The sequence below is a fragment of the Alosa pseudoharengus genome, unplaced genomic scaffold, assembly GCF_046254945.1.
Source record: "Alosa pseudoharengus isolate Yale_2024_CS ecotype anadromous, Long Island Sound unplaced genomic scaffold, YU_APseudo_1.1 YU_APseudo_1.1_scf_4, whole genome shotgun sequence".
Taxonomy (NCBI): Eukaryota; Metazoa; Chordata; class Actinopteri; order Clupeiformes; family Clupeidae; genus Alosa; species Alosa pseudoharengus.
In genome coordinates, this window is record NW_027468774.1 from 34544713 (window position 1) to 34572394 (window position 27682).

Consider the following 27682-nt stretch of genomic DNA (forward strand, 5'->3'; position numbering starts at 1 on the left):
TGTATGTTGTTATGTTTTGAGATGAACCATACTTTGTTTCCACCATGAGTGTGTTAGGTATTGAGCATGCACAACGTATCAGTGGTTCCATCCATGTCATGTATTTCTCTCCACAATGAATACTTCTGAACAATATATTCAGAAATGATCATGTCAAGACCTCATCTTGAAGTTGTAAATCTCAAATTTTTTTTAAGATAAACATAGTGTTATATAATATGTAAATGTGAGTCAGGTTTATAGGCCAAGTATACTTGCATAAACAAGGAATTTGGTCTCTGCATTTATCCCATCCGTAAATTAGTGAACACACAGTGAGATGAAGCACACACGAATCCGGAGCAGTGTGCTGCCTTGCTACAGCGGTGCTCGGGGAGCAGTGCCTTACTCAATGGCACTTCAGCCATGGATGTGGGCATGGGAGAGCAGTGCTTAGCCATTTCCCCCGCCCACATTTTTCATACTGGTCGGGGATCAAACCGGCAACCCTTCGGTTCCAACCCCGAAGCCTATAACCAGTAGGCCACGGCTGTACTAAGTACATCTAGCAGGCCACCACATATGGAAGAATATTAGACTCAAAAGTTGTGTATGTCTGTATCACGTTTTGAAACTGTATTTGTAACTTTAAAAATGATCTGTACAAGTAATTGTCAAAATTACAAATATGCCCTACACTTACAAATCTATTCTACAGGTACGGATCGGTTTTACAGCTACAAATCATCCTACAATTAAACATATTTTACCATTACAAACATATTCTACAATTACAAATCAATATTCTACGCACAAAAAGTTGTCCTACAGTTACAATTCTTTTCTGCAAGTGCACAGACTTTTGTGGCTCTTGATAGTGCACCGAGCTGAACGTACCAGTTGAAAACAAAGATGGCTGCGTTGACTGACTACGTTGGACGATTTAATGTCGATTTTAAATGCTCTTACACACTTGATTACATTACTGCTTTAATCCAGTCACCAATGTATGCATTGCATGGTCTTGCTGTGCGTGCAATACAATGCAACGTTTTGTTTTCAGGCTGGTTTGCTAAAGAGGATCATGTAGCAAACAATAACAATATCTACTGCCCCCCTCATGGTTAGAGAAAAACGCACAGCACTTCTTGAAATTAAAATTGTATGTGTGATGAGGCTGGAATATAAATGCAAGTGTAAATCATAGCTTGTTTAGATGAGCCACAAAGTGTTAGGCAAGCGCTCAGCACAGACAGCTGCTGCCGTGGTGGCATCCATGTTCTTTCCCACAAAGACAATCAGGAACGCTAAAGTGCTACAAACCTGGCAATTACGTCACATTCGCACGTACAACTTGGGCAGTGCGAGCCAAATGGATAGTAGCATAACCCATTTAGGGCCACCATGGAAACCAAGGACAAAATGAGCAATAGGCCCCATCTGGGCTACCCAGCCCACAAACAACCTTCATGGGCCCCAGATGGGTCAAACTTAGGTTACACATGTGGGCCCTACATGAAGGACATAAAGGACCCATCATCAACTCATCTGGGCTAACCCAAGTAGGGCCACCATGGCACCCGAGGACAAAATTAGCTAGCTAGGTAGCCCAGATGGCTACAGATCAGCCCACAGTGTTACCTGCCCCCCCCCCCCCCTCAGGTCCCAGATGGGTGTGTTACCTGCCCCCCCCCCCCACACACACACAGACATACCATTATACCCCCACAAACACAAAAACAAAAAGCACACACACAAAATACCCCCCCCCCACACACACACACACAGAGGTATATGACTATACACTATACAAGGCACAACCCCAACTCCCAACACACACATACACCAGTACACCATACACACACACACACACCAACACCCCCCCCCCCCACACACACACACACCAGGGATGTAGTGGAGGCTAAATGCAAGTAAACACAGTTCATCCACCTCTGAAATTTCAGAAATAGAGTTTATCCACCTCTTATTAGAGTTTATCCACCTTTCAAAAGAATTTATTCACCAATTGCAACTTTTAACATTCAAAAAACACACTGTATTATCCACATTCACAATATGTACACTCATCAACACTCTAGGAACCATTTAATACCACTGGTATTGTTATAAACACTGGACAATAACCTCCACCATCATCAAACATGTTCTGAAGGCCTTTTTTAAAAATCCGATACCGCATCCCACTGTGCAAAGACATGTCCAAACGACTTTTCTATATCGTTTTGCTCATCCAATTTCGGTCCCCTGAATATTGACGTCCAAGTGGGGTCATGGTTAGACGTCCAAATAGCGGACCTAGTTTGTCGTGTAGACGTCCAGAATTGGTCTTAGACCGACGGACACAATATAGACATGATCTGCACATCCATCAGTCGTCTAATGTTTAGTGGGATGGCGCAGTCCACCTTACCTAGAATTCATAAACTGCACACAAACACACGCATGAAGATGCACACATACACAGACTCATGAGCGAGCACACATGCACACAGAAGCAAACACACACACACACACACTTACATGAGTTGCAAGAGTAGGGGATGGAGTAGAACATGGAGACAAATTGCAAGCGTGATTTATTGTTTGCTTATGTGTGTTTTGTACCAGTATGCGGTACATCTAGTTTATTCAAGAAACTCCATAATTCATATAGTGATGAAAAACACACTTTTGGAGAAGGTCTCTGACTGGGAGAAATGTATTTTTAATTCAGATTTACTTTCATTTTAACTTTAAGGCAAGAAACACCAAAATTATCTTATGCTTAGCATATTTTTTTATTTCCAAAAATATATACTAATCCCCAAAAAAATTGAACGAACACATTTTTCTGAACATAGTGAACTGGAGTAAGAATTATTGCAAAACTGTGTTTCTGTAGGCCTATATGACAAGTTTTTCAATTTAAAATGATCTCCAGACGGAAGCATATAAAAATGTGGTCAAATGTGAATATCTGAATTTATCAGTTAAAAACAAATGTAATGGAAGATGTCCTAGTCTACATTTCACATGCAGTAACCACAAAATTCAAATTACAACATCCACTTACAAAGTAGGTTGAAGCATGCAATATCCAGGAACTCCCCAACTTTGACTTATGCCTTTAAACTCCTATGTGGAGCATAGGCCACAGACAATTTGCTTCCATCTGGGTCTGTTCTGTGCTGCTTGATCAATGGTCTGCCAATTGTCCTCCTTTCTTCATTTCATCCTTCCAGGTCCTTCACCAGGTGTTACGTGGTCTCCCTCTTTTCCTTTTGGTCTGGGGGTTGCACCCAGGGGCGTTGGACTGGGGGTAAAACCACTACTGATTATAGGGGCCCAAAGGAGAGAGGGCCCTTGAAAAGTCTGGAATATATTTTATTTTACCTGGATATTTTCATTTCCTAGTTAAATTTCATAATGCATGTCGGATAAAATGTAAAGTTAGTGTATTGGCTGAATAACTTGGTTGATTGACTGACTACATTTTATATAAAAAAAAAGACTAAGGTCTCACCCACCCCTTGCTATTGCGCCAAATGGTTTAGTCCATCTGCAGCATTTTGTTTATGTTAGTTCAGTTGAGCATCTGTTGGAGCGCAAACTTCTGCTGTAGAAATCTCTTTCTCAAAGAAAGCCAAATTAGGCTAAACTGCTTGAATATCTCCGCAACCTCTAGTGCTGAAAATGAACAGAGACAACCCATTGAAAGAGCAGAACATACACTTTTAAAGGAACACGCCACCCAATGTCAGTAGTAATATATGTTCTTACCTTAACTTTCACGAGTTGAGTCATACCTCTCCCGTGTCGGTACGTGCACTCAAACGTTCTGGTGCGCGGCTGGACTGTGTTAGCATGTTGCTATGCTAGCGGGCTTTGCCGTAACTAATCAAAAACATCCACGTTTTCCCGACTTAAATACAGTTGCACGAGTAGTTGATAGAAATGCTACGCCCCCCCGCTGGACTGCACCCCCCGAAAGGAGGATAGGGCAGACACAGTTTTCTGTGAATATCTCGAGAACCGTAAGGTTTAGGAGGACCATTTTTTTTTTGTATGTTGATCTCAAGGGGCCATGTCAACCCATTCCATAACCACTCATTTCATGTATAGCGCCACCTAGTTAAACACAAAAAAGTAAAAATGAGGTGTTGTAATCGCAGGTATCTGTGACCTAACATAGTCAAAACTGCACGAAATTGGAAGTGTAGGATCATTTTGACACCCTCTGAATGCACGCCAAGTTTCGTGGAATTCCGTTCATGGGGGGCCACACAATAAATTAATTTATGTTACTATACACCAACTGGCCTGTAGGTGGCCGGAGACAGTTTTCTGTGAATATCTCGAGAACCGTAGGGCCTAGGAGGTCCACCTTTTTTTTGTATGTTGATCTCAAGGGGCCATGTCAACCCATCCCATTACCACTTATTTCATGTATAGCGCCACCTAGTTAAAAATTAAAAAGCAAAAAATTAGGTGTTTTCATCACAATATCTCTGGCTGACATGGTCAAAACTGCACGAAATTGAAAGTGTAGGATCATTATGACACCCTCCGAATGCATGCCAAGTTTTGTGTACTTTCGTTCATGGGGGGCCTTACAATAAAACAATTTATGTGTACATATAGTGACGTACATCAACAAGGATTCCCGGGACACTGAAAGACCGGGGTACACAAAACTTGGTGGGCATGTACCCCCACATGGATAGCATGGAACTGTCATTTTTCGTTTTGATCTGTAGCCCCCCCGCTGGACTGGACCCCCCGAAAGGAGGGTAGGCCAGACACAGTTCTCTGTGAATATCTTGAGAACTGTAGGACCTAGGATGACCATTTTTTCCGTATATTTGCCTCCAGGGGTCATGTTAACCCAGTTCATGTGCACACATGTGCACAAACAGATACACACACACACACACACATTCACAGTAATCATACGTATGACCAGGGCCGGCCCGAGGCATAAGCGAACTAAGCGGCTGCTTGGGGCCTCCTGGCCACCAGGGGGCCCCCAATCGAGTTTCTTTTTTTTTTTTTACATAATAAATAACGTAAACAAGTGACATCAATGAATGAATAAATGAAACAATTATCATTCAAATCAAGAAAATTATGATTTCATGATCAATATGCCTGCCTACTGCTACTGTGTCTGCCAGCCTTTGAGTCACGCGCATAAAGTAGACACCTCGGGTGCATATACAATTCGTGCAGACACTGCATCAAGTTCAACAATCGGAAGAGACGGTAATGTTCAGAATGTTCCCTCTGGTGCCGAAAACAGAACGAAGAAAATGACAGAGGAGGAGAAAAATGAGCAAGATACAGGTATGTTTTGCATGATTATTTACAGTATGTTTTGTGCTTGAGGTAGCTAGCTAGCTGTCATGATCGATCTAATATAAGCCATCACCAGAGCTAAATCTCCGCCATCAACAGAGAAATGTCTCCCATTAATATATATTTATCTAGATGTATTTCAGATGTCAAGGATATTGGGATTGTTTTGGATGTTCAATCAAGCATGTACCCTAGCTCTAGGTGGGCTTATTATGTCATAAATTAAAGTTAGCTAGCTGACTGAAGTGGACATTAGCACTACAGTAGCTACATGAAAACGTAGCTGAAGGCAAATTTACCACAGAGGGATTGTTTCTGATTTCGCACCTGAAAGTGTTGATAGTTTATTACTGCTCTATAATATGTGACATAGTGGTAAGTCTGATAGCAACAACAGACTAAGCCCAGGCTCCCAGTCCCAACCCAACCCACTGACTAGCGCGACTCTGGGCATCGGTAACATTCCAGCTTGATAGGCAAAGATGGAACAGTACGTGCGCTCTGCTCTAAGATCTTGGGTGAGAGATGGTAATGTTTGAGAAAATATACCATGTTGGGTGGGGAGACTTCTGTGATGAAAATAAATTTACATTTGATTAAGATAGTGGCAAGCGATGTAGCGGTGCTACCCTAATATTTAGGCTGCAGTAGATCACCATGTTAAGCGTTCACCATACTGCAATTAAGTATACTCTTTTGATTATGCCTCATTTGCCAATAGAATATGAATTGTTACATGTGGAATTGCTTGTTATTTGAGTGTAAGTAATGATAGCAAAATAAACTCATTCTGCTCGATCAACTATGCACTTATGCAATTTTTTTTTTTTCAGAGACACTGTTGAAGTGCTTTGGAGCACATCTCTACCTCTACCTAACTCTACCTACCAGAAGGTGAGGTTTTCTTGATGGTTACATAGCCTGTTAATATGACACGACACATTTAACATCGTTTTTTATTTTTTTATTTATGTATTTATTTAATCATTGCAGGTTCGTCCACTGCAGAGTTGCAGATGCCTAAAAACCAGGAACGAAGTAGGAATAATTATCTATTTTTTGGGACATTTTATTTTTGATTATTAATGTTTGTCTATTTTGTTTTTATTTTGTAGTTGAAAATTGCTCATTTAATGCACATTTGCGGATTTGTTGAGCAAATCTGTTGAAAAACAAGTCATTAAACTGATGTACTTGTTTATAACAAATACAAATGCTGTTGTATTTTGTTATTTGTCAATTCAACTTCAGTAAACCACCCTTAGTGCTTCACTTTGAATATGAATGTTTCAAATAAATCTGTGATTTTAGTACCCTCTAAGATTAAAAGGTGACAGGGTTGGTGTAAATAACAACTATATTAATACATTAGTTTACCAAGCACATGGGGCCAGAAGTCTAGATTGGAGCCCCAAAACATTTTTGGCATGTGAGCAAGGATGGATTACTGAATGAGCCTACCGAGCCCAAGAGGTCAAGGGACCCTGAACCCCAAGTAGTTGTGTGAATTCACTACCAATAAGTCAAAAAGCAAAAGGCTATGAATCTGAACAAATTTAGGTACTGCCCTTCTCCAGCTGACCATCCCAAAAATGCACCAGAATACAGGAAATCACATCTAACCCCCCCCCCCCCCCCCCCCCCCCCCCCCCCCCCACACACACACACACACACACACCCGTTTGTACCCACATTTGCACAAAGAGGGTAGGGGGAGAGGGTCCTTATGCATCTGTGTCCAGGGGGACAGTAGTTCATAATCAGTCGCTGTATTAATACATAACCTCACTGTATTAATTTATAATATGACATTATAGTGTGAAGTTGTCAATTATCGCCAAGCACAGGTGACTGCGTTGTGGGAGGGAGCCCCCAAATCAAATTCTGCTTAGGGCCCCCAAAAGGCTTGGGCCGGCACTGCGTATGACACATACTCACACAGTAGACATATGTACGCTTCCATGCACAGGCACATACGCAGGCACACACACAAGCACGCACACACACACACACACATACACTCACACACACACACACACCCACACACATAACATAAACATAACACAAACAATCAAGAATTTCTCATAATTATGAACAGGCAAGATGGAGGTGGGGTTGTATAAAATGAATTTTACATGTGAAATCATGTTTCATGTAATCATGTTTTGGTACTTGTTGTCTAGCAGATACCAGTGAGAATTGAGTGTGGATAATGCAATTTAGTGAGACAGTTAGAATCATATAGGCCTTTCAGCGTGATTTCTTTTTGTGGAAAAAATGTGCTGGACTGGGCGGCGGTCATATTTTGTACCGCTCTGCGGTACATCTAGTTTCAACCATAACTGCATAGCAAAACTTATCATCCATCAGCACCAAAGTTTTTTGACCAATTTTCGAAACGGCACCCGCCCACCATCCGCTGGTTGTTTTAATGTAGGCTATATGGGTGATGCAGCGCTGCTGACGTGAGGCTAGAAAGCCCTTGCCTGTTCTAGAAAGACTGATCCAATGCAGCAAATATATTAAAAGGCTAAAGTTGTACATTGGCTATGTTGTAGCCTATCCCCAGAATATCAGCAGCAAACTCAGTCTCTGTCTCGCAAAACAGTCTCCAAATAAAACGCACATCGGCCTGTTGCCTATTCTGCCAGCTTGTGACAATATATCGTCGAAAATGCTTGATTGCATTGCATTCTCCACATTTTTAGCTAAATTTTCATGTACCACATCAGCATTTTTGTTCAGTGAATCTTTTGTAAATTGCTTTAATTGCAATAATAGGCTAATCAGTGTTATATGTAACTTGGTAGCTCATCTGTACACATAATGTCAACAATATAGTAGGCTAGACAATTTGGGGAAAGGAGGTTTGAAATGTGTGTCAGGCTACTCTAAGCATTACAGTTAATAGTTATAACCCTATAAACATCTAGGCCTGCAGATTCATGTGTACGATTATTATTATTATTGTTTTTATTTATTTATTTATTTTTGGGTGGGGGGGTGAGGAACATGGGGGCCCATTACGACTGCCTATGCAGGGGCCCAGAATTTTGTACTACGCCCCTGGTTCCACCTTAGTGCTTGCCTGGTAATGTTTGCTGGATCCTTGCATAGGATGTGTCCGATCCTGTTCCATTTCCTTTTCCGCATCTCCATCTTTGGTGGCAGTTGGTTTGTGGGCTCCCATAGCTCTTTTTGGGCACTTCCCAAGTCCCAATTTGATGTTCATGAACTTGTATTTAAGCTCTGAAATTCTAGTGAGATTAGTGAGTTCGCTCTAGTGTTTTGTTGGTGTTCGGTTCAAATCAGGGCTTTGAACCGGTTCAAGGAACGAAAACGAAAACCGGGAACTTTTTGTATTTTACAGGGAACAGGAACGAAACCGGAAACGTTATTATTTTTTATGTTCTGGAACAGGAACACTTATTTGAAAATAATGGTAACCGGTTAATACCGGTTTTATTTCGTTCCTCAAAGTTTTCGTTGCCTAATTAACTAAAAAAAAAAAGTAATTATTTTCCTGCGCACGTTACCATGACGGCTGAGGTTCACTTGTGTGACATCACATCAGACATTCGCTGACTGAATGGAGAGAGAGCGGTGGATTACAAAGTCTCCACTCCACATCTTAAATAAGAGGTAAATTACGATCCATCGTTAATTAAAATGCTCATTCCAAACACAATAACAATAGCTATATTTGTCGACTCCACGTTAATGATGGACTAGCGAATATTTGGCTAAATGGCGCCAACACCTCTGTTTGCCTAATGCACAGATGGCTTGTTACGGTATGAGTAGGCCTACTGGATGACCTTTTCCCCCGACAGTTGGAATTTGTTGTTGCCGAGCAGGGGCGCCTGCAGGAATTAAAGGGGTGGTTCAGGATTTTGGACATAAGACCTCATTTCCAAGTAAGCAAGTGTGATATTTATCAGTGGAGACCGTTTTCAACACGTTTCATCCAGTCCTTGTAATTGCAGAGTTCGCAGGTGCTAGGCTAGCGCAAGTCAACGGTATGTGCTAGCCTGCCACTAAAGACAGTCTTACCCACTCCAAAGTACACCCGAGGCAAATTCCAGACAATCGATGTAAATCTCTGTGTTGATAGAATAGTGTAAGAAATACAACTACCCTCGCATCGCGTTGCAATAGTTATACTTTGGTCCCTGAAGTTGGTAGTAGTCATTTTGCATCTCAGCAGCGGACTGATATTACCAAGGCTACTACTAAGTATCCCCATTGGAGTGCGCTTTACTGTTTACTTTTCGGCGCAGTACTACTAACCGGAGCAAGTATAATTCCGTCGTGGTAAGAAACTAGTCCCTCAAAATGTAATGCGATCGTTGAAATGCAAGGATAGAATAACGTTAGAAATAACAGTATCAATACAGACATTTACATCGATAGTCTGGCGTTATAATTTATTTGCCTCGGGTGTACTGTGGAGTGGGTAAGACTGTTTTTAGTGGCAGGCTAGCACATACCGTTGACTTGCGCTAGCCTAGCACCTGCGAACTCTGCAATTAGAAGGACTGGATGAAACGTGTTGAAAACGGTCTCCACTGATAAATATCACACTTGCTTACTTGGAAATGAGGTCTTATGTCCAAAATCCTGAACCACCCCTTTAATGCTATGGTACGCACACCCATCAACCCCCCCCCCCCCCCGAAAAAAACGTTCACGCGTGGACAGTATTTTTCCTTTAGGTTCGTGCATACATAGCATAACAACATCCACATGCAATAATGCAACAACAACGTCTACAATTACCTATTCATTTGGGCAACTTTATACATCCCTATACAGGCTAAAGCTACCTTTAGTTGTGTTATAGCTACTGTAACGTCTGGCTTTAAACAGCTGTAATGCAGTCGTTCTGACAAGCACACCAATTGCTTAGCCAACCTTGTTCTTGCCCATCTTGAATAGCTGCTCTAGCTTTGCTGCCTCCATCCTTTCTGTTTTCGTTGTTTAAACTTGTGATATCCATGATGAGTATTGAGTTAGTGAATTAGCTCAACATTGTGTGCTGATAACCATATAGAAAGCCGAGTAAAAGAAAAACAAGTAGCCTATGCGTGCCTGCGTGCGTATTCTCTCCTGCTCAAACATGTGTGCGCGTTAATTTTGATAAGTGTTCACTAACTTTACTTAATAGAAAATTGTAAATAGCCTGATGGCATGCAACTAATGGGATACTGTGCATAGTTGGAAAGGTATGGTAGGCCAATATGGTGTGAATATACACACACACAAGGTACATTTTCTCTCGTTGTTGAGTGATGGTACGCACAGTGCGTACGGACATACACCTGCAGGCGTGCCTGCCCGAGTGGCATAACCAAGTGTCTTAATAATGTTGTTACGTTTGTGTGGAAATGTTCTCTTTTAACAATAAACTACACATTTGAAATAATTGTAGGCCTATTTAATTATTATTATTAATAATAATATAATTATTATTATTTAATAATGGTTGTAATATTATTACATTTGGTTTAAGCTGGATGAGAAAGATGTGACATATCTATAGCATTAAAAAGCTGACAGGAACGAAATTAACCGTTCCGGGAACAGTATTTTTTTGTTCTAACCGGTTCGGGAACGTCAATTTATTGGTGGAACTCATAACCGGAAACTTTATAATTCCGTTTCTGTTCGGAACGAACCGATTGGAAAAAAAAATCGGTTCAAAGCCCTGGTTCAAATATCAACGGATATGACGTCATCCAGAATCACTGTTAATACCTTTAAGAGACATGCTACATTTACGTTTAGATTTATTCATTTGGCAGACTTACAGCAATAGAATAACATTTAAGCTATTGAGGTACAGCTACAGCAATAGAACAACCTTTAAGATGTATAAGTATTGTAGCCTATGCTATGAATTGCTAGCACCCGGGGATTTTAGCTGGCTACCCAGCTGGTATGATAGCTGCACAGTATATGTGCATTAAAGTAAAATGACGTCTTAACACACATTCTAGTAATGGTTGCTAGTTTTAGTTCCATTGCTAACACGCTCGCCTCCAAATCCGATGGTGCTGCAAGTTATGGATTCAAGCTGCCAGAAGGCAGAGCTGAGTGCATCAGTCAAACACAATACAATTACACATTTGCAAAGAATTTTGAGGAAATAGTGCAGTATGGTAGATCTAAACAGAAAACTACATGCAGACTTGTTGTGCTGCAAATTATTCTTCAGATGGTGTCGAGTCTTTTTCCGCAAATACGATGTTCATAGATTCACTGACGCACATGGGTTAATGCGCAGCAGCAAAACATTTCAAGTGAAACATCATATCCGATACAACAGTGGCTCCTCTGACAATGTATGGTGTACATTTATCTAATATTTAGCTATTTATTGTAGCAGCCAGAGTGGATGTTGTGTCTATGACCCCCCCTGGGCTCTGTAATGAATAATTAACAGGTATTTTGTGTGCATTCTGCACAGTGTGTGTGTAATTTGAAGTTTGGCAAAAATGCTTAAATTGCTTCTTTAAATGCTTTACAATACAAAGCATAGTAAATGAGTGACAGTTGCTTGTGCTTTGGGTCAACTCTTCTCATGTGTAACTTTGGACTGCTGGAATATGTACATATGCTTCAGCAAACAGAGAAGGTGTGTGTATTATTGATTGACATTAGCAGCTGAATCATCAAAATCCCTACAATTTCAACAGCTGCATGGATATAGCATGTAGCATGACTGCAGTAAATGTATGCTAAGCATTGCACAACAATATTGATTATTACAATACTCTTAAATTACAAGTAGTAGTATCAGTATATTTTCCAACATTCTGTGTGAATCAAGGGGATTCTTTTTAGATTAGATTAAGTGCCTGTCAACAAAGTGTGTCAACAATGTTGCAAGGTCAAAGGCTTTACTATTTTTTTCCTGCAGACACTGAGACACATGGTCCCATGTTGTCAGGGTCTGACCAATAATTTACTTCTCAGAACATGTCCCGCCACAACACAGACGCTCCAACTGTGTATTGAACTATTTACTTTTCTTATTTATTTTGTTGGTGCTGAAATCTTTGCTTCCCTCCCTCTGCAAAGATTGTGCAGTAGGCCTATATTGAGCATAATTTCTACCATGATAACACTGTCTGAATCTTAACTGTTCTCAGATGCCTTAAACACTAGACTGGTTTGCCCTTTAAGCTTCTTGTTTCATTTTCTTTTATATATATATATATACATTCCTTTAATGCAATCTACATTCTTTTCTTTCAATGCACTTACTTTTCCCTTTATTGCATTCTTACCATATTTTTTATTAGTTATTCTATCTGTTCATTTGAAGTGCACTTTGAATGGCCATTTTTGTGTATGAAATAAATTGCCTTGTCCCGCCTGTAATGTAACTCAATGGGTATATGCCTGGTCTCCATCTGAAGGACCAGTAGGGGGCTGCACTCTCACACTCATGCACATATGCCTGTGAGATATCAGTCAGAATGTGGGCTTAGATGGAAAGTAATCAACAGGTCTGGTGGGGGATTTTGCACCTCAAGTAATGTGTGAATGTTTGCTATTTTTGGTGGTTAAAGATGCAATCTATTATGGCGAATGGTTGTTGATATTTAACCTCAACAGGAAATTAAATTACACCATTCCATTTTCCTAAAGTAGTCTTGATTGCGGGAATACTATGGCTCAGTCCAAGCCACTTTGTTTATTTTCTATTAGCCTATAAGCGCCAAGGAGTTTTTTTTGAGGGCACAAATGCACTGCAGACAGAGGAACATGAGGAGGAATCAATAAGTGTCATATAATCAAAGACTTCTCCTTTAAGTGATGGAAACGGTGAGAGATGGAAATGAGAGAGGGGGTGCAAGTTGACAGACTAACATTTGAATAAGCTATACATTTGCAATCAAGTGATGCCATCTAAATAAACTCAGCCTCTCTAAAAGTCTCAAGTCGAAAAAGCACAGCCTCTCTAAAGTCTCCATCCTATTTTAATTTGGCCTTATGTGTCTTTCCTGGTCATGACCTTCCTCTCCCCCGCCTCTCTCTCTCTGTCAGTCTCTGATAGAGATGTCCATTGTTCCCCAATTAGTGCTTGGGGATTCAGTGGTGCAAGAGATGGACACAGCCCTGAGGAAGTGCAGCCCACACTGAGAATCTCTCTCTCTCTCTCTCTCTCACACACACACACATACACACACACACACACACATACACACACACTCTCTCTCTCTCTTCTTCTTCTTCTTCTCTCTCAGACACACAGTGTGCCCCTTCATACTAGTGTTTGGTGGAGTGGGGTCCTTGTGTGAAACAGGCAGCAACTGCAGTGATCGTGTCCTGCCCCTCTGACCTTTTGACACCATGGGAAAGTGCTGTTCTCAGCATACACACACTCTCACTCACTCACTCACACACACACACACACTCAGACTCAACGGCTTTCATTCTTCCTCTCTCTCAAATACTCATTCTGTCTGTTTCATTCAACCAAGCCAGCATCAAAACCTTTCATCTCTGTCTAATAGAAAAAATTCCAATAAATCGAAAATAATAAGAGCAGTGTGTCTACTTTGTGCAGTAATATGTTTCACTTTAATTGACAGATGAATACTGGATACAATACAGCTCAAATACAATATCGATGTCAATCATGTTTTGATATCAATTATGTAACATATTGTTAACATTATCATTAGTGTGCTTGCTAAAACACATTGCAAAGCAACACTAGTGTAGAAATGGTTGCACTGCCTTCCCATTTTTCATCCGTCTTTGTTCCCCATTAGCAGTGTAAAGGGCTTTAATATATTTCTTTTAAAATGTGACTAACAGGCCTAGACCTTATGTCTAGCTAGTACTTCCAGAATTCACCATGCCAACAGTGTGTGTGTGTGTGTGTGTTTGTATACTTGCATGTGTGTGTCTGTGTGTGTGTGTGTGTGTGTGTGTGTGTGTGTGATTGTGTGTGTGTGTATGCATGGTCATGCAGATCTTCCCTATCTCTTGCTGCTTAATGAGGTTTTCCTTCAATTTTGATGAAATTCAGTGAAGAGTGAATGAGAGAGAGAGATCATGCAGTGTAGCTGCTGCCACTGATCTAATGTTTTTTTGAGATCAGAGAGCAGCACTCTACATCTGATTCCACTGTACGTTTGAAATCAGAGAGCACTGTAAAGCTCTCTAAAATCTTTCTCTAAAATCGCTCTAAAATCGTTTAAAATGTGACAAACAGAGTGAGAGAGAGATGCAGAGATTAATTGTGGCATTTGCAGTTGCTGACAATTGGCAGTTAAAGAATGTTGGAGACCTGAAGATTCCACCCTGGTATGCAGTGCTGCTGACACTGATCTGAGTTGAGATCAAAGAGCCGCTGCCAGTTGTCATTTAAAGCAAAGATTTCAGAGTGCCACGCTGGCAAACAGATTTTCTGTAGATCTAGCATCCAAACCATGTGAAACAGATCTTCTGGAGCTCGGGGCGTGGCCCTTTTGGAATCTAGGAAGCGAAGCGTGTGTGTGCGTGTGTACTGTATGTGTGTGTGCATGTATCTCTTTCTTCATGACACCCTTTGATGCTGTGTGACCTTTATAGCAATAACATGCAATTTGCCTCTATTCAAAGTAGATTTGATAAATAGGTGACTTCATCAAATTTATTTATATCATTATGTTATGGACAGATAAACATGTATTCCTATAAGCCACTATGGCTTTGCACTATATGGTCCGAGATGGACCACCATTCAAAAATCCTTTAGAGCACAACAACACCACATAATATCTCAAAAAGAAAAGACTTTACACGCCTGTATTATTGCTTGTGTATGCTGTTGATGGTGTTTGCAAGGTTTTTGGATATTTTTTTTCTGTAGTTAGTTTTACACCAATACAGGGTTATTGCTGTAGGGGGTACGTAGAGTCAGATTAAATTGCATGAGTTGTGATCTCTCTCTCTCTCTGTTTGTTTGTTTGTTTGTTTGTTTGAAAAAATGTGCTTTAAAGCAGGGACAGGGAGCATGGCCTAAACTATGTAGCAGAGATGGTAAAAGTACTTTCCATAGTCAAGTACAAATACAGATACCTCTGTAAAAAACACTCTAATAAAAGTATAAGTAGTGATCAATTTCTTTACTCAAGTAAAAGTAACAAAGTATAGACTCTGAAATATAGGCCTACTTAAATGATAAAAGTAAAGGTATATCATAGCCTTTTTGAAGGACTATTTTTATTGTAGTCTACAATGATAATCCAGTTTAACAACTGTAACTCCTTAACAACAATGTCACTGTCCCTAAGGCATTTAAAAACAAACCAAGCAAATGTGTTGCCTACTACCAAGCCAAGGATGAACTTGCAAAGAAACTTTGAGGTAAGCTCGCTGGCAGAATAGGCCTAGGAAAGTGATATTTGCAGACAATTTTTTAAGATGGAAAAGTACACAAACAATATGTACACATTCTGATAAAGCACTGAATTCGACAAAGAAGTTTTCCATTCCAGGTGGCACCCCTACAGTTGCAAAGTCAACATCCTTTTTGCATTATTGTTGTCCCATCCATTTAGGTTGAAATCAGCCTTGATGTTGGGAGAGCACACAATGACCTCAAATAAAAATAATTGATAACTCGCTTCAAATGCATCAACACTAAAGTAACGAGACAATTTTGAAAATGCAGAGTAGAAAGTACAGATATTTCTGTGAAAATGTAGGGTAGCAAAGTAAAAAGTTGTTAGGAAAATAAATACTCAAGTAAGTATACAGATATCTGAAAGTGCTAGTACAGTATACATACTTGTACTTTGTTACTTCCCATATCTGTGGTTTCAGGCTATTCCAGTGGCTTGATTGAGTAAGGGTGCATGTCATGAAAATATGTAACACTTTAAAATGGGCCTATGCCTACTCCCATTGGAGCACCTTCTTTCAGTTCTGAGATGATGTTGGTTAGTGTGTCTTCTTAGCTTACCAAATCAAATTGTGTTGCGGGGGGGGGATTTGGGCATAAACAGCACCTGGAGAACACAAGAGTCGACTTTGTTGCATAAACCTCTGATGCCATCCCCATGTCAGCATGTCCACTCTCTGATGAGCATATTGACAAAAGCATTGACATAAACATTGCAAGAGAAAGTAGGCACATGTTTTTTTCACAACAGTAATGGGTGGAGGGGGATTTTGACACCCTGGCCAATAGGATGGTTGTGCTGGCCTTGCCCATACCTCTTTCTGCTGCTGTAATCAGTATGTTGACTTTGTTCCATGCAAAAGCAGATAGATTTAAATAAAAAGATTGATGTCAAACAATGGGTGAAGTTCATCCAGGGCATGCGTGTTGTACTGAACTGTGATAAATATTGAAGGCCAGGATCAGGTTAATGTTAACTATATGTTCAGACCCTTGGATTTTAGCCTGTTTCAACCTCCTCCATTATCCAGAGGTGCTGATTCAAATCCAGTGCTAGTTATAATGCAGGGCGCTCTTACAAGCTGGCAGGGGTCCTGGAGACCAAGGTTTCCCTTTTCCAAATATAGTGATACAGCTGCCAGCAAATGTTGGCAAAGGGCACCGCAAACAATGACTATGGAATAACCCTTAGCCCTTGAAGCAGGATGACCCAACTTTTCCTCTCTAACAGTCAGGATTGTTATTGATTTGATGGGAAGAAGGCAAAGGAAGGAAGACATGCATAGAAAGCATGTCATCCTTTGTTTTTCCACTGTAAACACATACGTTATTACATTGTTTTTACCTTTCTTTAGGTTTCCAATAAAGTGCCAAACACAAACAGAGAGGAGAACATATCTATATCACTAACTTGGTGAGAGAAAGAAGAGAGGGGGGGGGGGGGCAAACAAAGAAGTCATTGTATTTTGTCATTTTTCTGAAGCAGTCAGAGTACCTGTAACAATCTGAGAGCTTGCACTCTTTATCCTATTCAAACACAAACCAAGGAAACCCACTCAGCACCAACCATACTGGAAGCTGGAGAACCAGGAAACGCTGGTTGGAGGGATAAGACTTTTGAATGAATACCCAGAGACAAGACCTCATTCCTCATGGCTCCAACGGTATATGGGTGTATTTGAAGTACCAGGGTCATTCTCTCAGTGTGTGTGTGTGTGTGCGTGCATGCTTGTGTGTGTGCGCGCACGCCTGTGCATGTGTGTTTGAAAGCACTGTGGGTGGGCTTAATACATTTCCACACCTTCATGCTGGACTCTGATCTCTAACATTCCTCCATTTGACAAAAATGGTAAGTGCTGGAATATCTGAGCATTTGCGATGACAAGAACCCATAACAAATTATCAAAAGCAATCTGTGTGGTTTTGCTCACAGACAAATATGACTCAACAAATCAAGGAGAATTCCATGCACTCACAAGGCTGTGCACAGACTGGCAAAGAAGCACTGAGTCATTCATAGCCATTTGTGACGTGGTAGACATTCTTAAGTGATCTGGGACAATCAGACAACATTCTTCTTACTTGGCACAATTGCTGAGAGGCACTGTCTAAAAATACAAGATAATATGCGCTAATGTAGTATCACACAGACACATAAACAAAACAGACAAATAAAATTTGGCTGTGTAAAATAAACAATTCCCCAAAACAAACACACACACACAAACTTACCTACCCGAAGTCGTTTTGACAGACAAGTATAAGATGTCAGGATGTGTGCAGACAGGATGCACTGAGGCATGCAAACTGCTACTGCTGTCACTCACTAAATCACTCCTGGAGGGGAGAGAGAGTGAGAGAGAAAAGTATTTGTGTGAGTGTGTGCGTATGTGTGTGTGTGTGCCTCTAAGTGAGGCTGAGAGTGACAGGGCCAGCATGCAGCACCAGTGGCAAACACACGCGCACACACTCCCACAGACAAGGGTAGAAAGGGGGTAGTCTATGGGGGAAGAGCTCTCACTGGGGACGACTCACACGGAGATTGAGTTACACAGAATTAGATCAGGTCTGTGGGAAACAGTCCCAACTGGACACACACACACACACGGTGGCACACGTGTCTGCATACCTACACACAAACACTCACAGCTAGCAGGCACATGCCAAGATTAGTATTAACACCGAGCAACTGTCTGCATAAAGCTGATATTTTATAGGGTGGTCTTCACACTGTTATTTCTGTGCACTTTGTCTGATTGCACTGTTACGATTAAAATATTCCTTAGAGCTGACCTTGTAAATTATTTCCAGTACAATGCATATCAAAATCCAGATGCTTACAGCCAATTGCACCAAGCTGAAACAGGGATCTAATCTGAAATACACTAAAAGTTTTCAACTGGATTTTCACTTGGAAAATTCCGGAGGACATTGCAAATAAAGAGGGCACAGTAAATACCACTGTACGCCTATCAGACAAAAATGTATAATCTCTTGAATGAGGCAGGAGAGACACTTGGCTTTCGGCTTTTGTAAGCAGCTGAAGACAGGCTTTGTGCTGAAGCACTGCAGACGTGCTGGGGAGAAGTCAGGGATTCTACTATTTTTCTTCCACAGATTTAAGAATTTCCTCGGCCCATTAATTGTGTAGGCAGCAGGAAATGTGGAAAAGCAGGTATGGGCTGCAGACGCACCAGCCACTCGCTGCACACCCGCCAGGGCTGAAACTGCAGCACAGATGAAAGAGCTTGTTTTGGCTGGTGGCAGCTTCATATCTTCTTTTAAAAAAACGTATACTATTCTAGAGCTGGGGTTCTCACTCCTCCCCTGATTCTGGCGTTGTACATTTAATATCTTCTCACTGTCTGTACTCTGACTGACTTACTGTCTGATCTCACTGATCATCACTCATCTTCACATGAATATTCTAATTAGGCCTACATCCGAAAATCAGGTAGCCGATGATTGGAGAAAGCTATCCAAAGGTAGGACTCTTCCCTGGTTCTGAAATAGTCCAAAAACAAAATCAGTGCTGAACTGTGATGGATGAGGTAGGCAACACATATAGGCTTCCCAACAAGTGCATATTGCCATACTGTGTCTGAAATGCTCAAGGTTCATTTAGGCCCTCACATAAACATCATAAATGGACAACACCATCAAGTAGCCCGCTCTGATTTCATAACAGCCGTCTGTTGAAGTCATTTGTTACCACAAAGCTCAGCTGTCATTATCCTCCACAAGATGCCTCCCACTGCCAACAGATCGATGGGACATGCAGGTGTGGGGGTGAGAATTTAAATAAACATTGTCACTCAAAGTTATCTATGCATTTCATTGGTTACTTTTCACAGCCTATGTAGGCCCCGCCCCTGTAAGCATACTGTGAAAGTGATGCCGTGGGAACCTAACTTGACTCGCAGACCACAAACTTGGCCGAAGCCACAGAAGAGCTTGCAATACTGCCAGGACTTATCTGAGGAGTACGGACTTGCAAGACAACATGAAGAGAGCGCAAGATTTCAGTTCTTCTGATAGCGAACTAGATGACAGTACTGAGCTGGAAAAGGAGAGCACTGAGGAGAATGAGTATGCAATAGTTTTAAAGCCTATTATTACAAATACAGTAACAAATATGTTATATACTATAATAATATACTAAAATTCGTACTTTTCACAAATAATCAGTGGATCATTACTGGCTTACAAAGACGAAATAACTAGCCTACCATTTTAGAATATCCACAAGTCTGGCTGACTGTTTGTGTGTCTTTTTCAGGAATACCTTTTCAAATGAAACTGTACCGTCAACATCACAGGCGAGGAAGCGGCGCAGAGGGGTGTGTGTTTTCTTATCGGCTATCTCAATCACCATGTCATGTTTAGATGATGAGAAAAACACGTTGCATTTCAATGTAATGGCCAATATATTGTGTTCTTACTCGTTTAATGTTTATTTGCAGATTGTTGAAAAACGACGACGTGATCGTATTAATAGCAGCTTGTCAGAACTGCGTAGGCTCGTGCCGAGCGCTCTTGAGAAACAGGTGAGTGGACAGGGAAGATATCCCTTGGCATATCACTGTCTTTCTTCGTTCTGCAACTCTAATTGAAAGCAGTACTGTATATAAGGCTAACACTAAATCTTGATTGTTCACAGAGCTCTACAAAGCTAGAGAAGGCTGAAATATTACAAATGACTGTGGATCACCTCAAGCTCCTCCACGCAGCTGGAGGGAAAGGTGGGGTATTTATTTGGTTACAATTGGTCGTATAAACGTCAGTCATGGACAATTCACTTCACTACATGTTTTATAATTTTTGAGTATCTGATAGGCTATGTGTAGTCTAGCATGCAAAACAGAGTTTACTAATGGCAGTGTCTCTCCACACAGGTTACTTTGAGGCCCAGTCAGTGGCCATGGATTACAGGAACCTTGGTTTCCGTGAATGCCTGGCAGAGGCAGCTCGCTACCTGAGCATGGCTGAAGGTCTTGATGCCTCCGATCCTCTGCAAGTCCGCCTCATGTCTCACCTCAGCAGCTACGCCTCTCAGAGAGAAGTACACTCTGGACTCGGGCACACAGCTTGGGGCCCAGGTTTCAGGACCCCTTTGCCCGCTCACCATCCCCACCAGCCCCTCCACTTTCCTCCGAAGCAAACCCAGCAGAGTGTGTCTCCAGCAGGGTTACGAAGCAACAGCAGCTCCCCTTCCTCTTCCCCTGCGCATCTCTCTCTCTCGTCCCGCCTGACCAGCCCGTCACTGCCCAAGTCTGGCCCCTCACAGATACCCCCTAGTGGGTCTGGGCACAACCTCAACGCCTGTGTGGCCGCTAAACTTCCGCCACCATTCCTGTCGTCCCTCTCCCCCCTCTCCGCCTTTCCCTTCGGCCTGGGTGCCTTCCCCCTGTTCGCCCCCTCGGTGAGCCCAGCTGCAGCGGGGACAGCTGTGGCGAGGAGGCCCTACAGGCCGTGGGGAACAGAGATAGGGGCTTTCTAACCCCCAACGCCCCCACTTCCTCATGGGTCTTTCTGAACTTGCCTCAACCTCACAGAAAAGTCAGGGGCCATTTGAAGCCCCCGCGTGAAATTAAATATTGGCATCTGTTGGAGTCGGACCTCTGTATGGTGACAACTCTCCTACAAGTGTTTTGAGTTAAAACAGAGCATATTGATCTCTGTGGTCTGTACATTTAAGGACCACATTCAAGGAGAGCAGCCCATTGTATTTTCCAGCCCATTTTAGTTTCCAATGTGTCCTTCAGTTTTCTGAAATAATTTCTTTGTGCCTGATGAGTGCCCAGTCTTAACATGACAAGGCCATAATCTGAAGTGATTAATCTGAAGGTTTGACATCCTGTACACTGCATGATTGGAACGCTTCTCACAGAACTTATTGTTCTGCTTCTGTCAACATGGGAATGCTTAGGATTAGTCAATAGATATGCTAGTTTTAAAAGCAGGCATAGGCTATTTTTTAATAATTTAATTCTATTTTTTTATATCTGAAGCTATGTTATCACTGAAAATGTAAATGCATGATTTTGAATGTTATAATGTTATGTTTTCCCTTCTGGATTAACCACTAGATACTGCCAAACCTTTGATTCTGAATAAACTATACATTTCAGTATAAAGCATGTCTCCATTTTGTGGTCAAATTTGCAGTCAACCAAAAAAAAAAAACAAATAGCATGCAAATAGATGCACATAAATTAGTGTTTGACAGCTGTTTGAATGAGACTGACAACATCCACCACAGCCATTGCTAGGTCTGCCCAGTCTCATGGACCTGCTATTCAGCATGTCAGATCACATGACCTCTGTGAATAACACAGGAAATGGTTGAGGAAGTACTCAACAAAGGTTCTCTGACCCTTGTATTTTTTGTGTGAGAGGGCGTGTGCTCACTTTCTTACTCTGCATCTTCATTTACTTTTGATTTTGTACATTTTATAATAAGAAGTGTTAATCTTTTGTAAAAAATAGAAATAATAAATAAATACAAACTAACTAAAGCATGTCTCCAAACAAAATACTCTCATAGCGGGTGAACTTCACAGTCAATTAAGCTAAACACAACCATTATGCCATCTACTGGAGAGAGACGATGTAGAAGTTTACCTTCTGAAAAAACACTTGTGGTCAACACTGAAGTGATGTGAATAAGACCTGAGATGTGAATTAGAACTGAGCAGCAGTAACTCTCATAATTCAACGCAACAAAAATAAGAGCAAATTATGGACACTTGCAGTGCATAATACATTAATGTAGCCTTTCAGTCATATCCTGATAGTGTATCGATCACTTTGATTACTTTCTACACTTTACAGAGGACTCATTTCATGACCGGAAAATCATTCAGTAAATCTGATTCAAAAACCTATAAGAATCATAGGAGCAAAAAAGAAACCCTTTCATGGGTAACATGGCACATTTATTAAGCCATTTTGGAGACGGATGGAAAGAGAGAGAGAGAGAGAGGACCAAGGGTACAGAAAGATGAGTAATAAAAATGATACATTTACAAAACAGTACTCATGTGTTTCTTTTTATTCTATGAAATCAAGCAAAGTCATTCATTCTGTTGAAGTGTGATACTTGGATATTTGACTTGAATGGGTAATACTGAGATACTGAAATACTGTTACGGTTGTGTTCTTTACTTGTGACGTGTGCTAGCGTGTTTTGTATTTGAATGTATGGCTATGTGTGTTCTTGTGTATGCCTGTGTGCATATTTAAATGAGTGTGTATGGATTTGTGTTAGGGATGCTGTGGCAGGATAATTGTGACCCGAGGTCTCACGCTGTCAGCTCCTCTCTCAACTCTTTGTTCCGGCGCACAACAGCTGCACGTCTCTCCTAGATGTGGACACACAACACACACACACACACAGAGGGGGGGGGGGGGGGTTGTGTAAAGATGATAATATTTGAGTATATCTGATTTAAAAACTGACAATTCTGATTTCAGTACAATTACTAAATTCACACTGTTTTCTTTTTGCCATTTAGACTGTTCTGGATACCAAAAGGGCTTTCAAATGAACTATAATACAATATACAGCACAGCTGTTTATGGTGGAAAGTTAGGCTCGAATTAACTTTTAATTAACGACTGATTTAATTTGTAAAACTGCATTAGATGAACATTAATGTTGACTGTGTTGCTAATATTGACAACAAAGTGCTACTGCTTCCAGGGCACCACTGAGAGTTCTGGCACCTCCTAGCTTGCCTGAGTGGTATTTCTACTATGGCAAAGAGCAATTTGTTGACAGAAATTTAATTTGCAAGTCACTTGTGCCATTTTCACAGTGGGATACTTAATATAGAACTGAAAATAGGAAGAAAAAATTAATGGATGTGACATTTCCCTAGTGGTGTAAACCAATCCCTTTAAATTCCTACAATACACCAATCAAACTTTAATCAGCGAGAAGCCTTCTTCCTCTATGATTACTGTGAAAATGAAATTAATTCAATTAAACTTAAGCTTGGGTTCAAAAATGTGACATGATGATATTTATGTTATTTCATTTCCTATGTGCTCTTGCTTGCCATTTAATTCTCACTACATTCACATGCTATGGAATATATATATATTGACTGTTTGTGGTTAGCGATACAGTGAACATTGGGATTACCAATAAAGTGATAGTACAAAATGTCAAACTGAGGACTGAGCTTAGCTGCCAGATTTTAGCTATCAGGGCTAAGGTAAACATTAGATAACCTCTTACTCATACAACAACAGGAGAACAACAAAGTATTTTCTCTGGAAAAATTCCTTGAAAGCAGGAATCTATATTCCAATGAATATTTTTGTCATTTTTGGTCAAATGAATCCGCATGACATTTGAGTTCATTTTCAGATCAGACCTCACCCTTTTGAATCAGTCCCAAACCCCCCCCCCCCCCCCCTCTCTTTTTCTCTAGCTTGCTGTTCTGCTGTGTTCTGCTCTTTCCCTCACCTTCTCCTGCAGACGCTCCAGCAGAGCAGCGAGGTGAGCCTCGCGATTCTCCTTGATCTGCTCCATCTTCAGCGTCAGCTTCTCCTCGGCCATCTTGCTGAAGTTGCTGTTCTCCTCCATGGCCTTCAGCAGGACGTCGCGCTCATGCTCTCGCTTCTCGGCCAGAGCCTTCAGCACCTGGGCCTCCTGGGACTGTTACACACATGTTTTTAGACAACGATTACGTGTAAGTGGTGGTCAAGTTGAAAAGCTATACAAAGCAGGCAATGGAAAAAATTATAAAGAAGACGATTGATATAGGATGTTGATCACAACATATAAGATACTGTGCATTTCAGCATAGCTAATATATCTGTCTTATTCTGCTAGTATGTCCCTGTGGACATAATCAAAATGCTTGGTCCTACCCATGGCGACAGGTATGGCAACACCATTTTAAATCAATCACACATTTAAACCAAATCTAATTTTAAGATGTGTGGCTGGAATGTGTCATCCATAGCTTAGTGGGAGTTTACAGATCACAGTCTTGCTCTCTGATCTTTTTAGCTGCTCTGCTTCAGGGTTTTGAACTCACTCTTCTTCGATCCTCTGCAGCTTCCAACTTCTTCTGAATGTCCTCCAGGGACACGTCCTTCTTCTTGGGGAGTGACCCGAGGTTGTGGGCCGAGTCAGATGTTGGTGAGGGCGGTTTGAGGATGACCTCAAAGGCTTGGCCTGAGGCACGCTTGTTAATGGGCTTTACTTCCATATCTAGGGAACGGAGGAAAAAAGCCACCCCAACAAATGAGCTATTGGATTGTTGGAATTGCTGTAATTCAATCTTGGAGCAATTTTAAGGACACACCCAGCTGTTAGGCAAATTGCAAATGACCCTGTCAAACCAATTATGAATGTTTTTAGAGTATTGATATTGGAGAGCTCACTGAATACTGTCTTAAACTCATAAGTAGTTTATGAATAAATTAATGAATAGTCTGCCAATATTGATGGCCAAATCTAAGGATCTCAAGTCCTCCTGTGACATTTTTATGCAAGACACAGGGAAGTTGTTCAGTTTTGATGATAGTCAGTAGATTCTGAATGCCAACTCTGTGCGAATCCACAGGTCAAGGTTGTATTTGAATAGGTTTAAAATACCTGTAAATCTTACCTTCAAACTCACAGACTAGATTGTTGCGAGCCTCTGGATAAAAGCAGGAGCAGATGAGAGAGATGACAGAGAGCTCTTTCATCTTCTCTTTGTAAGCTGTAGAACACAGAGGTTTTAGTTGAGAACTTATCAACGCGTTTGATGCAGTGTTCTCACTTCAAAGGTATGTGGCATCACTTTCACAGGGGTTGTCTTGCATTTACAGTATTTACCAAGGACGAAAGAATTTTAAAAAAGTTTAACATCATATTAGAATAGATGGAACATCATCTATACATTAGAACATCATAATGTATAGATAGAATACATTAAAATTAGAAGAGAATAGAACAATGGTGTCCATGGACTGTTTTGTCAGGATCATGAGTGAAACGCAGCTTTATTGCACTCATACTGATGTATTTTTTCATAACTGTCATGAAAATAGCTTTGTTCTCCACATTATTCCATGTTTCAGATATACCGTGAATTCAAATAGTAAAAAAGTGGTATAACCATTTATCCAGGGGAGGGTTTTTTAGGCCAAACCACTCCTTACTTTACATGATCCCATAACGCAAACGTCCGGATAAGTTGCCGCGACAACCAGGCCTCAGCTGGTGGCCGGCAGGAAGTCAATATGATTAGCCAGCTACTGCAAAGGCCACCATGTGGAACTATCCTTTGCTGCAGCGCTGGCCGGCCTCCCATTGTGTGTTCTCTAGCGTGCGACACCCATGCAACAGAGTCCAGCAGGGCAAGGCATGTGGTGCAGCAGACAGCCAGCTCGTTCAGAGCAGCTGACCAGACCAATGCATTCCAGGACTGGGGTGCTACACCTGACAACAACCTACACACTCATCCAGCTGTCTGTACAAACACTGACTCACACAAAGATATTTTTTGCTATATAAGGGATTATATCAACAGCAAAAACTTTCTTTTCTTCAAAATGATCATGAGGATGATGTAGGCCTTCACATTTAAACACCAGACCAGAAGTGATCCGACCAGCCTGCCTCCCCCTCACCCATATAGGGAAGTAAAACTATAAACAAGAATATTGGTATATTTTGCAAACTATAATGGTCATTCAAATAATTCACACATACAATTTTAACCCAAAGAGCCAAATATTTTTAAATTACACCACCAAAGAACCAATTCTAATTCCCTCTTTAATTGCTTATCTGATATTTCTGTATGTGATATTGTCAGGTTCATGTTATTGCATACCCAATATAGGATTAATTATATATATATATATATATATATATATATATATATTGCCTTTGATACAGGGTATAGGCTACCATTTAGATTAGGACTACATTTAGAAGGGAGTGGTGGAGACTGACTATGTTGGTTAAAATATTTGGGTAGAGACCCCATAACAATGAAGAAGGCTACCCAGTAGCTGGCCTAAGTCGATGATCATTCATAATTTCAGTCAAACAAACATTTACCAAATGCAACAATGATGACAAGTACAGATAATTACAGTTGCAATCTACGATATGTGTTGTCATGACTGTGATCACGTCAGTGTAAGAACCCCGACTGCTTGAATAAAATAACGAGATGCTGCCTTTCTTGGGTGGGGTCTGTCTGCATTCTACTGTAGACAGAGGCGTTGGATAGATGCAGGTGCAGCATCGTAAATGTTCCATCACCTAGGCCTATTGATGATAAAATATGTACTTTCTTTTAGAACTAAGATATTTTCCAAGGTAAATCAATTAAATCACGGATGCATCTTTATATTAAGCTGTGCCATCTTATTTTAACTACGCATCTTTATGTTACGCTATGACGGTTATTTTTGGAAATACAACAAAAATACAGCGTAATACCTCCTAAAATTCAGCAATAATTAAAATGTTATTCTCTGTGCTTTAAAATTAGTCATCCAGAGACGTGGATCGTGACTTGTAATTATTTGGCACCATAACTGTCTGTAACCTGCCGACAGACACAAACGTCAATCACATAAATAACCTACAAATACGCGCTTAGAAAATGAAGAAAATTGTTCATCTTACCGGCTACTGTTTTGGCCATGACTGCTGTTGTTAGTATCTAACAATTCCAACAAACGTTACAGAGCTTGCCCGTGGCGTGAAGGAGGATGCTTAAGGCACTGAATCAGCAGATGACAATGCGTGCAGACTGGAGGTAGAGCCGGGTGAAGACAAGGATGGGAGCGGTTGGGTTAACGACTACGTTCGCGCAAAAGCAGATTGGCTACAGTGACGCCGTTTTGACGCGCATTTCTTGAGGGCTAGGCTACAACAGGGACATTTATTGTGAAACGCATGAGATTCGACCTGTTATT

General features: G+C 41.0%; 2 protein-coding genes across 2 annotated transcripts; one reads left to right on the forward strand and one right to left on the reverse strand.

Annotated features, from left to right (window-relative positions):
* The first annotated feature begins 19665 nt into the window (after positions 1-19665).
* LOC143103225 (hairy/enhancer-of-split related with YRPW motif protein 1-like) lies at positions 19666-21876 on the forward strand. The gene is made up of 5 exons (XM_076267041.1): positions 19666-19828; positions 20019-20079; positions 20203-20286; positions 20400-20481; positions 20635-21876. The coding sequence occupies exons 1-5, from the start codon at positions 19743-19745 to the stop codon at positions 21237-21239; spliced, it is 918 nt and encodes a 305-aa protein (XP_076123156.1). The 5' UTR covers positions 19666-19742; the 3' UTR covers positions 21240-21876.
* Positions 21877-22704: 828 nt separating this feature from the next.
* Positions 22705-27522, reverse strand: stmn2a (stathmin 2a). The gene is made up of 5 exons (XM_076267042.1): positions 27390-27522; positions 25369-25464; positions 24793-24968; positions 24216-24407; positions 22705-23103 (listed from the first exon to the last, which is right to left on the reverse strand). Exons 1-5 carry the CDS (start codon positions 27406-27408, stop codon positions 23044-23046), a joined length of 543 nt encoding a protein of 180 aa, XP_076123157.1. The 5' UTR covers positions 27409-27522; the 3' UTR covers positions 22705-23043.
* Positions 27523-27682: the final 160 nt, after the last annotated feature.

Excerpts from the sequence above, each read along its gene's own strand:
- LOC143103225 (XM_076267041.1), top strand. The coding sequence starts at position 19,743 with ATGAAGAGAGCGCAAGATTTCAGTTCTTCTGATAGCGAACTAGATGAC. Across the intron at positions 19,829-20,018 it reads GAGAGCACTGAGGAGAATGA|GAATACCTTTTCAAATGAAA; the intron begins GTATGCAATAGT and ends TGTCTTTTTCAG. Across the intron at positions 20,080-20,202 it reads CGAGGAAGCGGCGCAGAGGG|ATTGTTGAAAAACGACGACG; the intron begins GTGTGTGTTTTC and ends GTTTATTTGCAG.
- stmn2a (XM_076267042.1), bottom strand. Across the intron at positions 24,969-25,368 it reads TCTAGTCTGTGAGTTTGAAG|ATATGGAAGTAAAGCCCATT; the intron begins GTAAGATTTACA and ends TCCGTTCCCTAG. Across the intron at positions 24,408-24,792 it reads CTGCAGAGGATCGAAGAAGA|TCCCAGGAGGCCCAGGTGCT; the intron begins GTGAGTTCAAAA and ends TGTGTGTAACAG.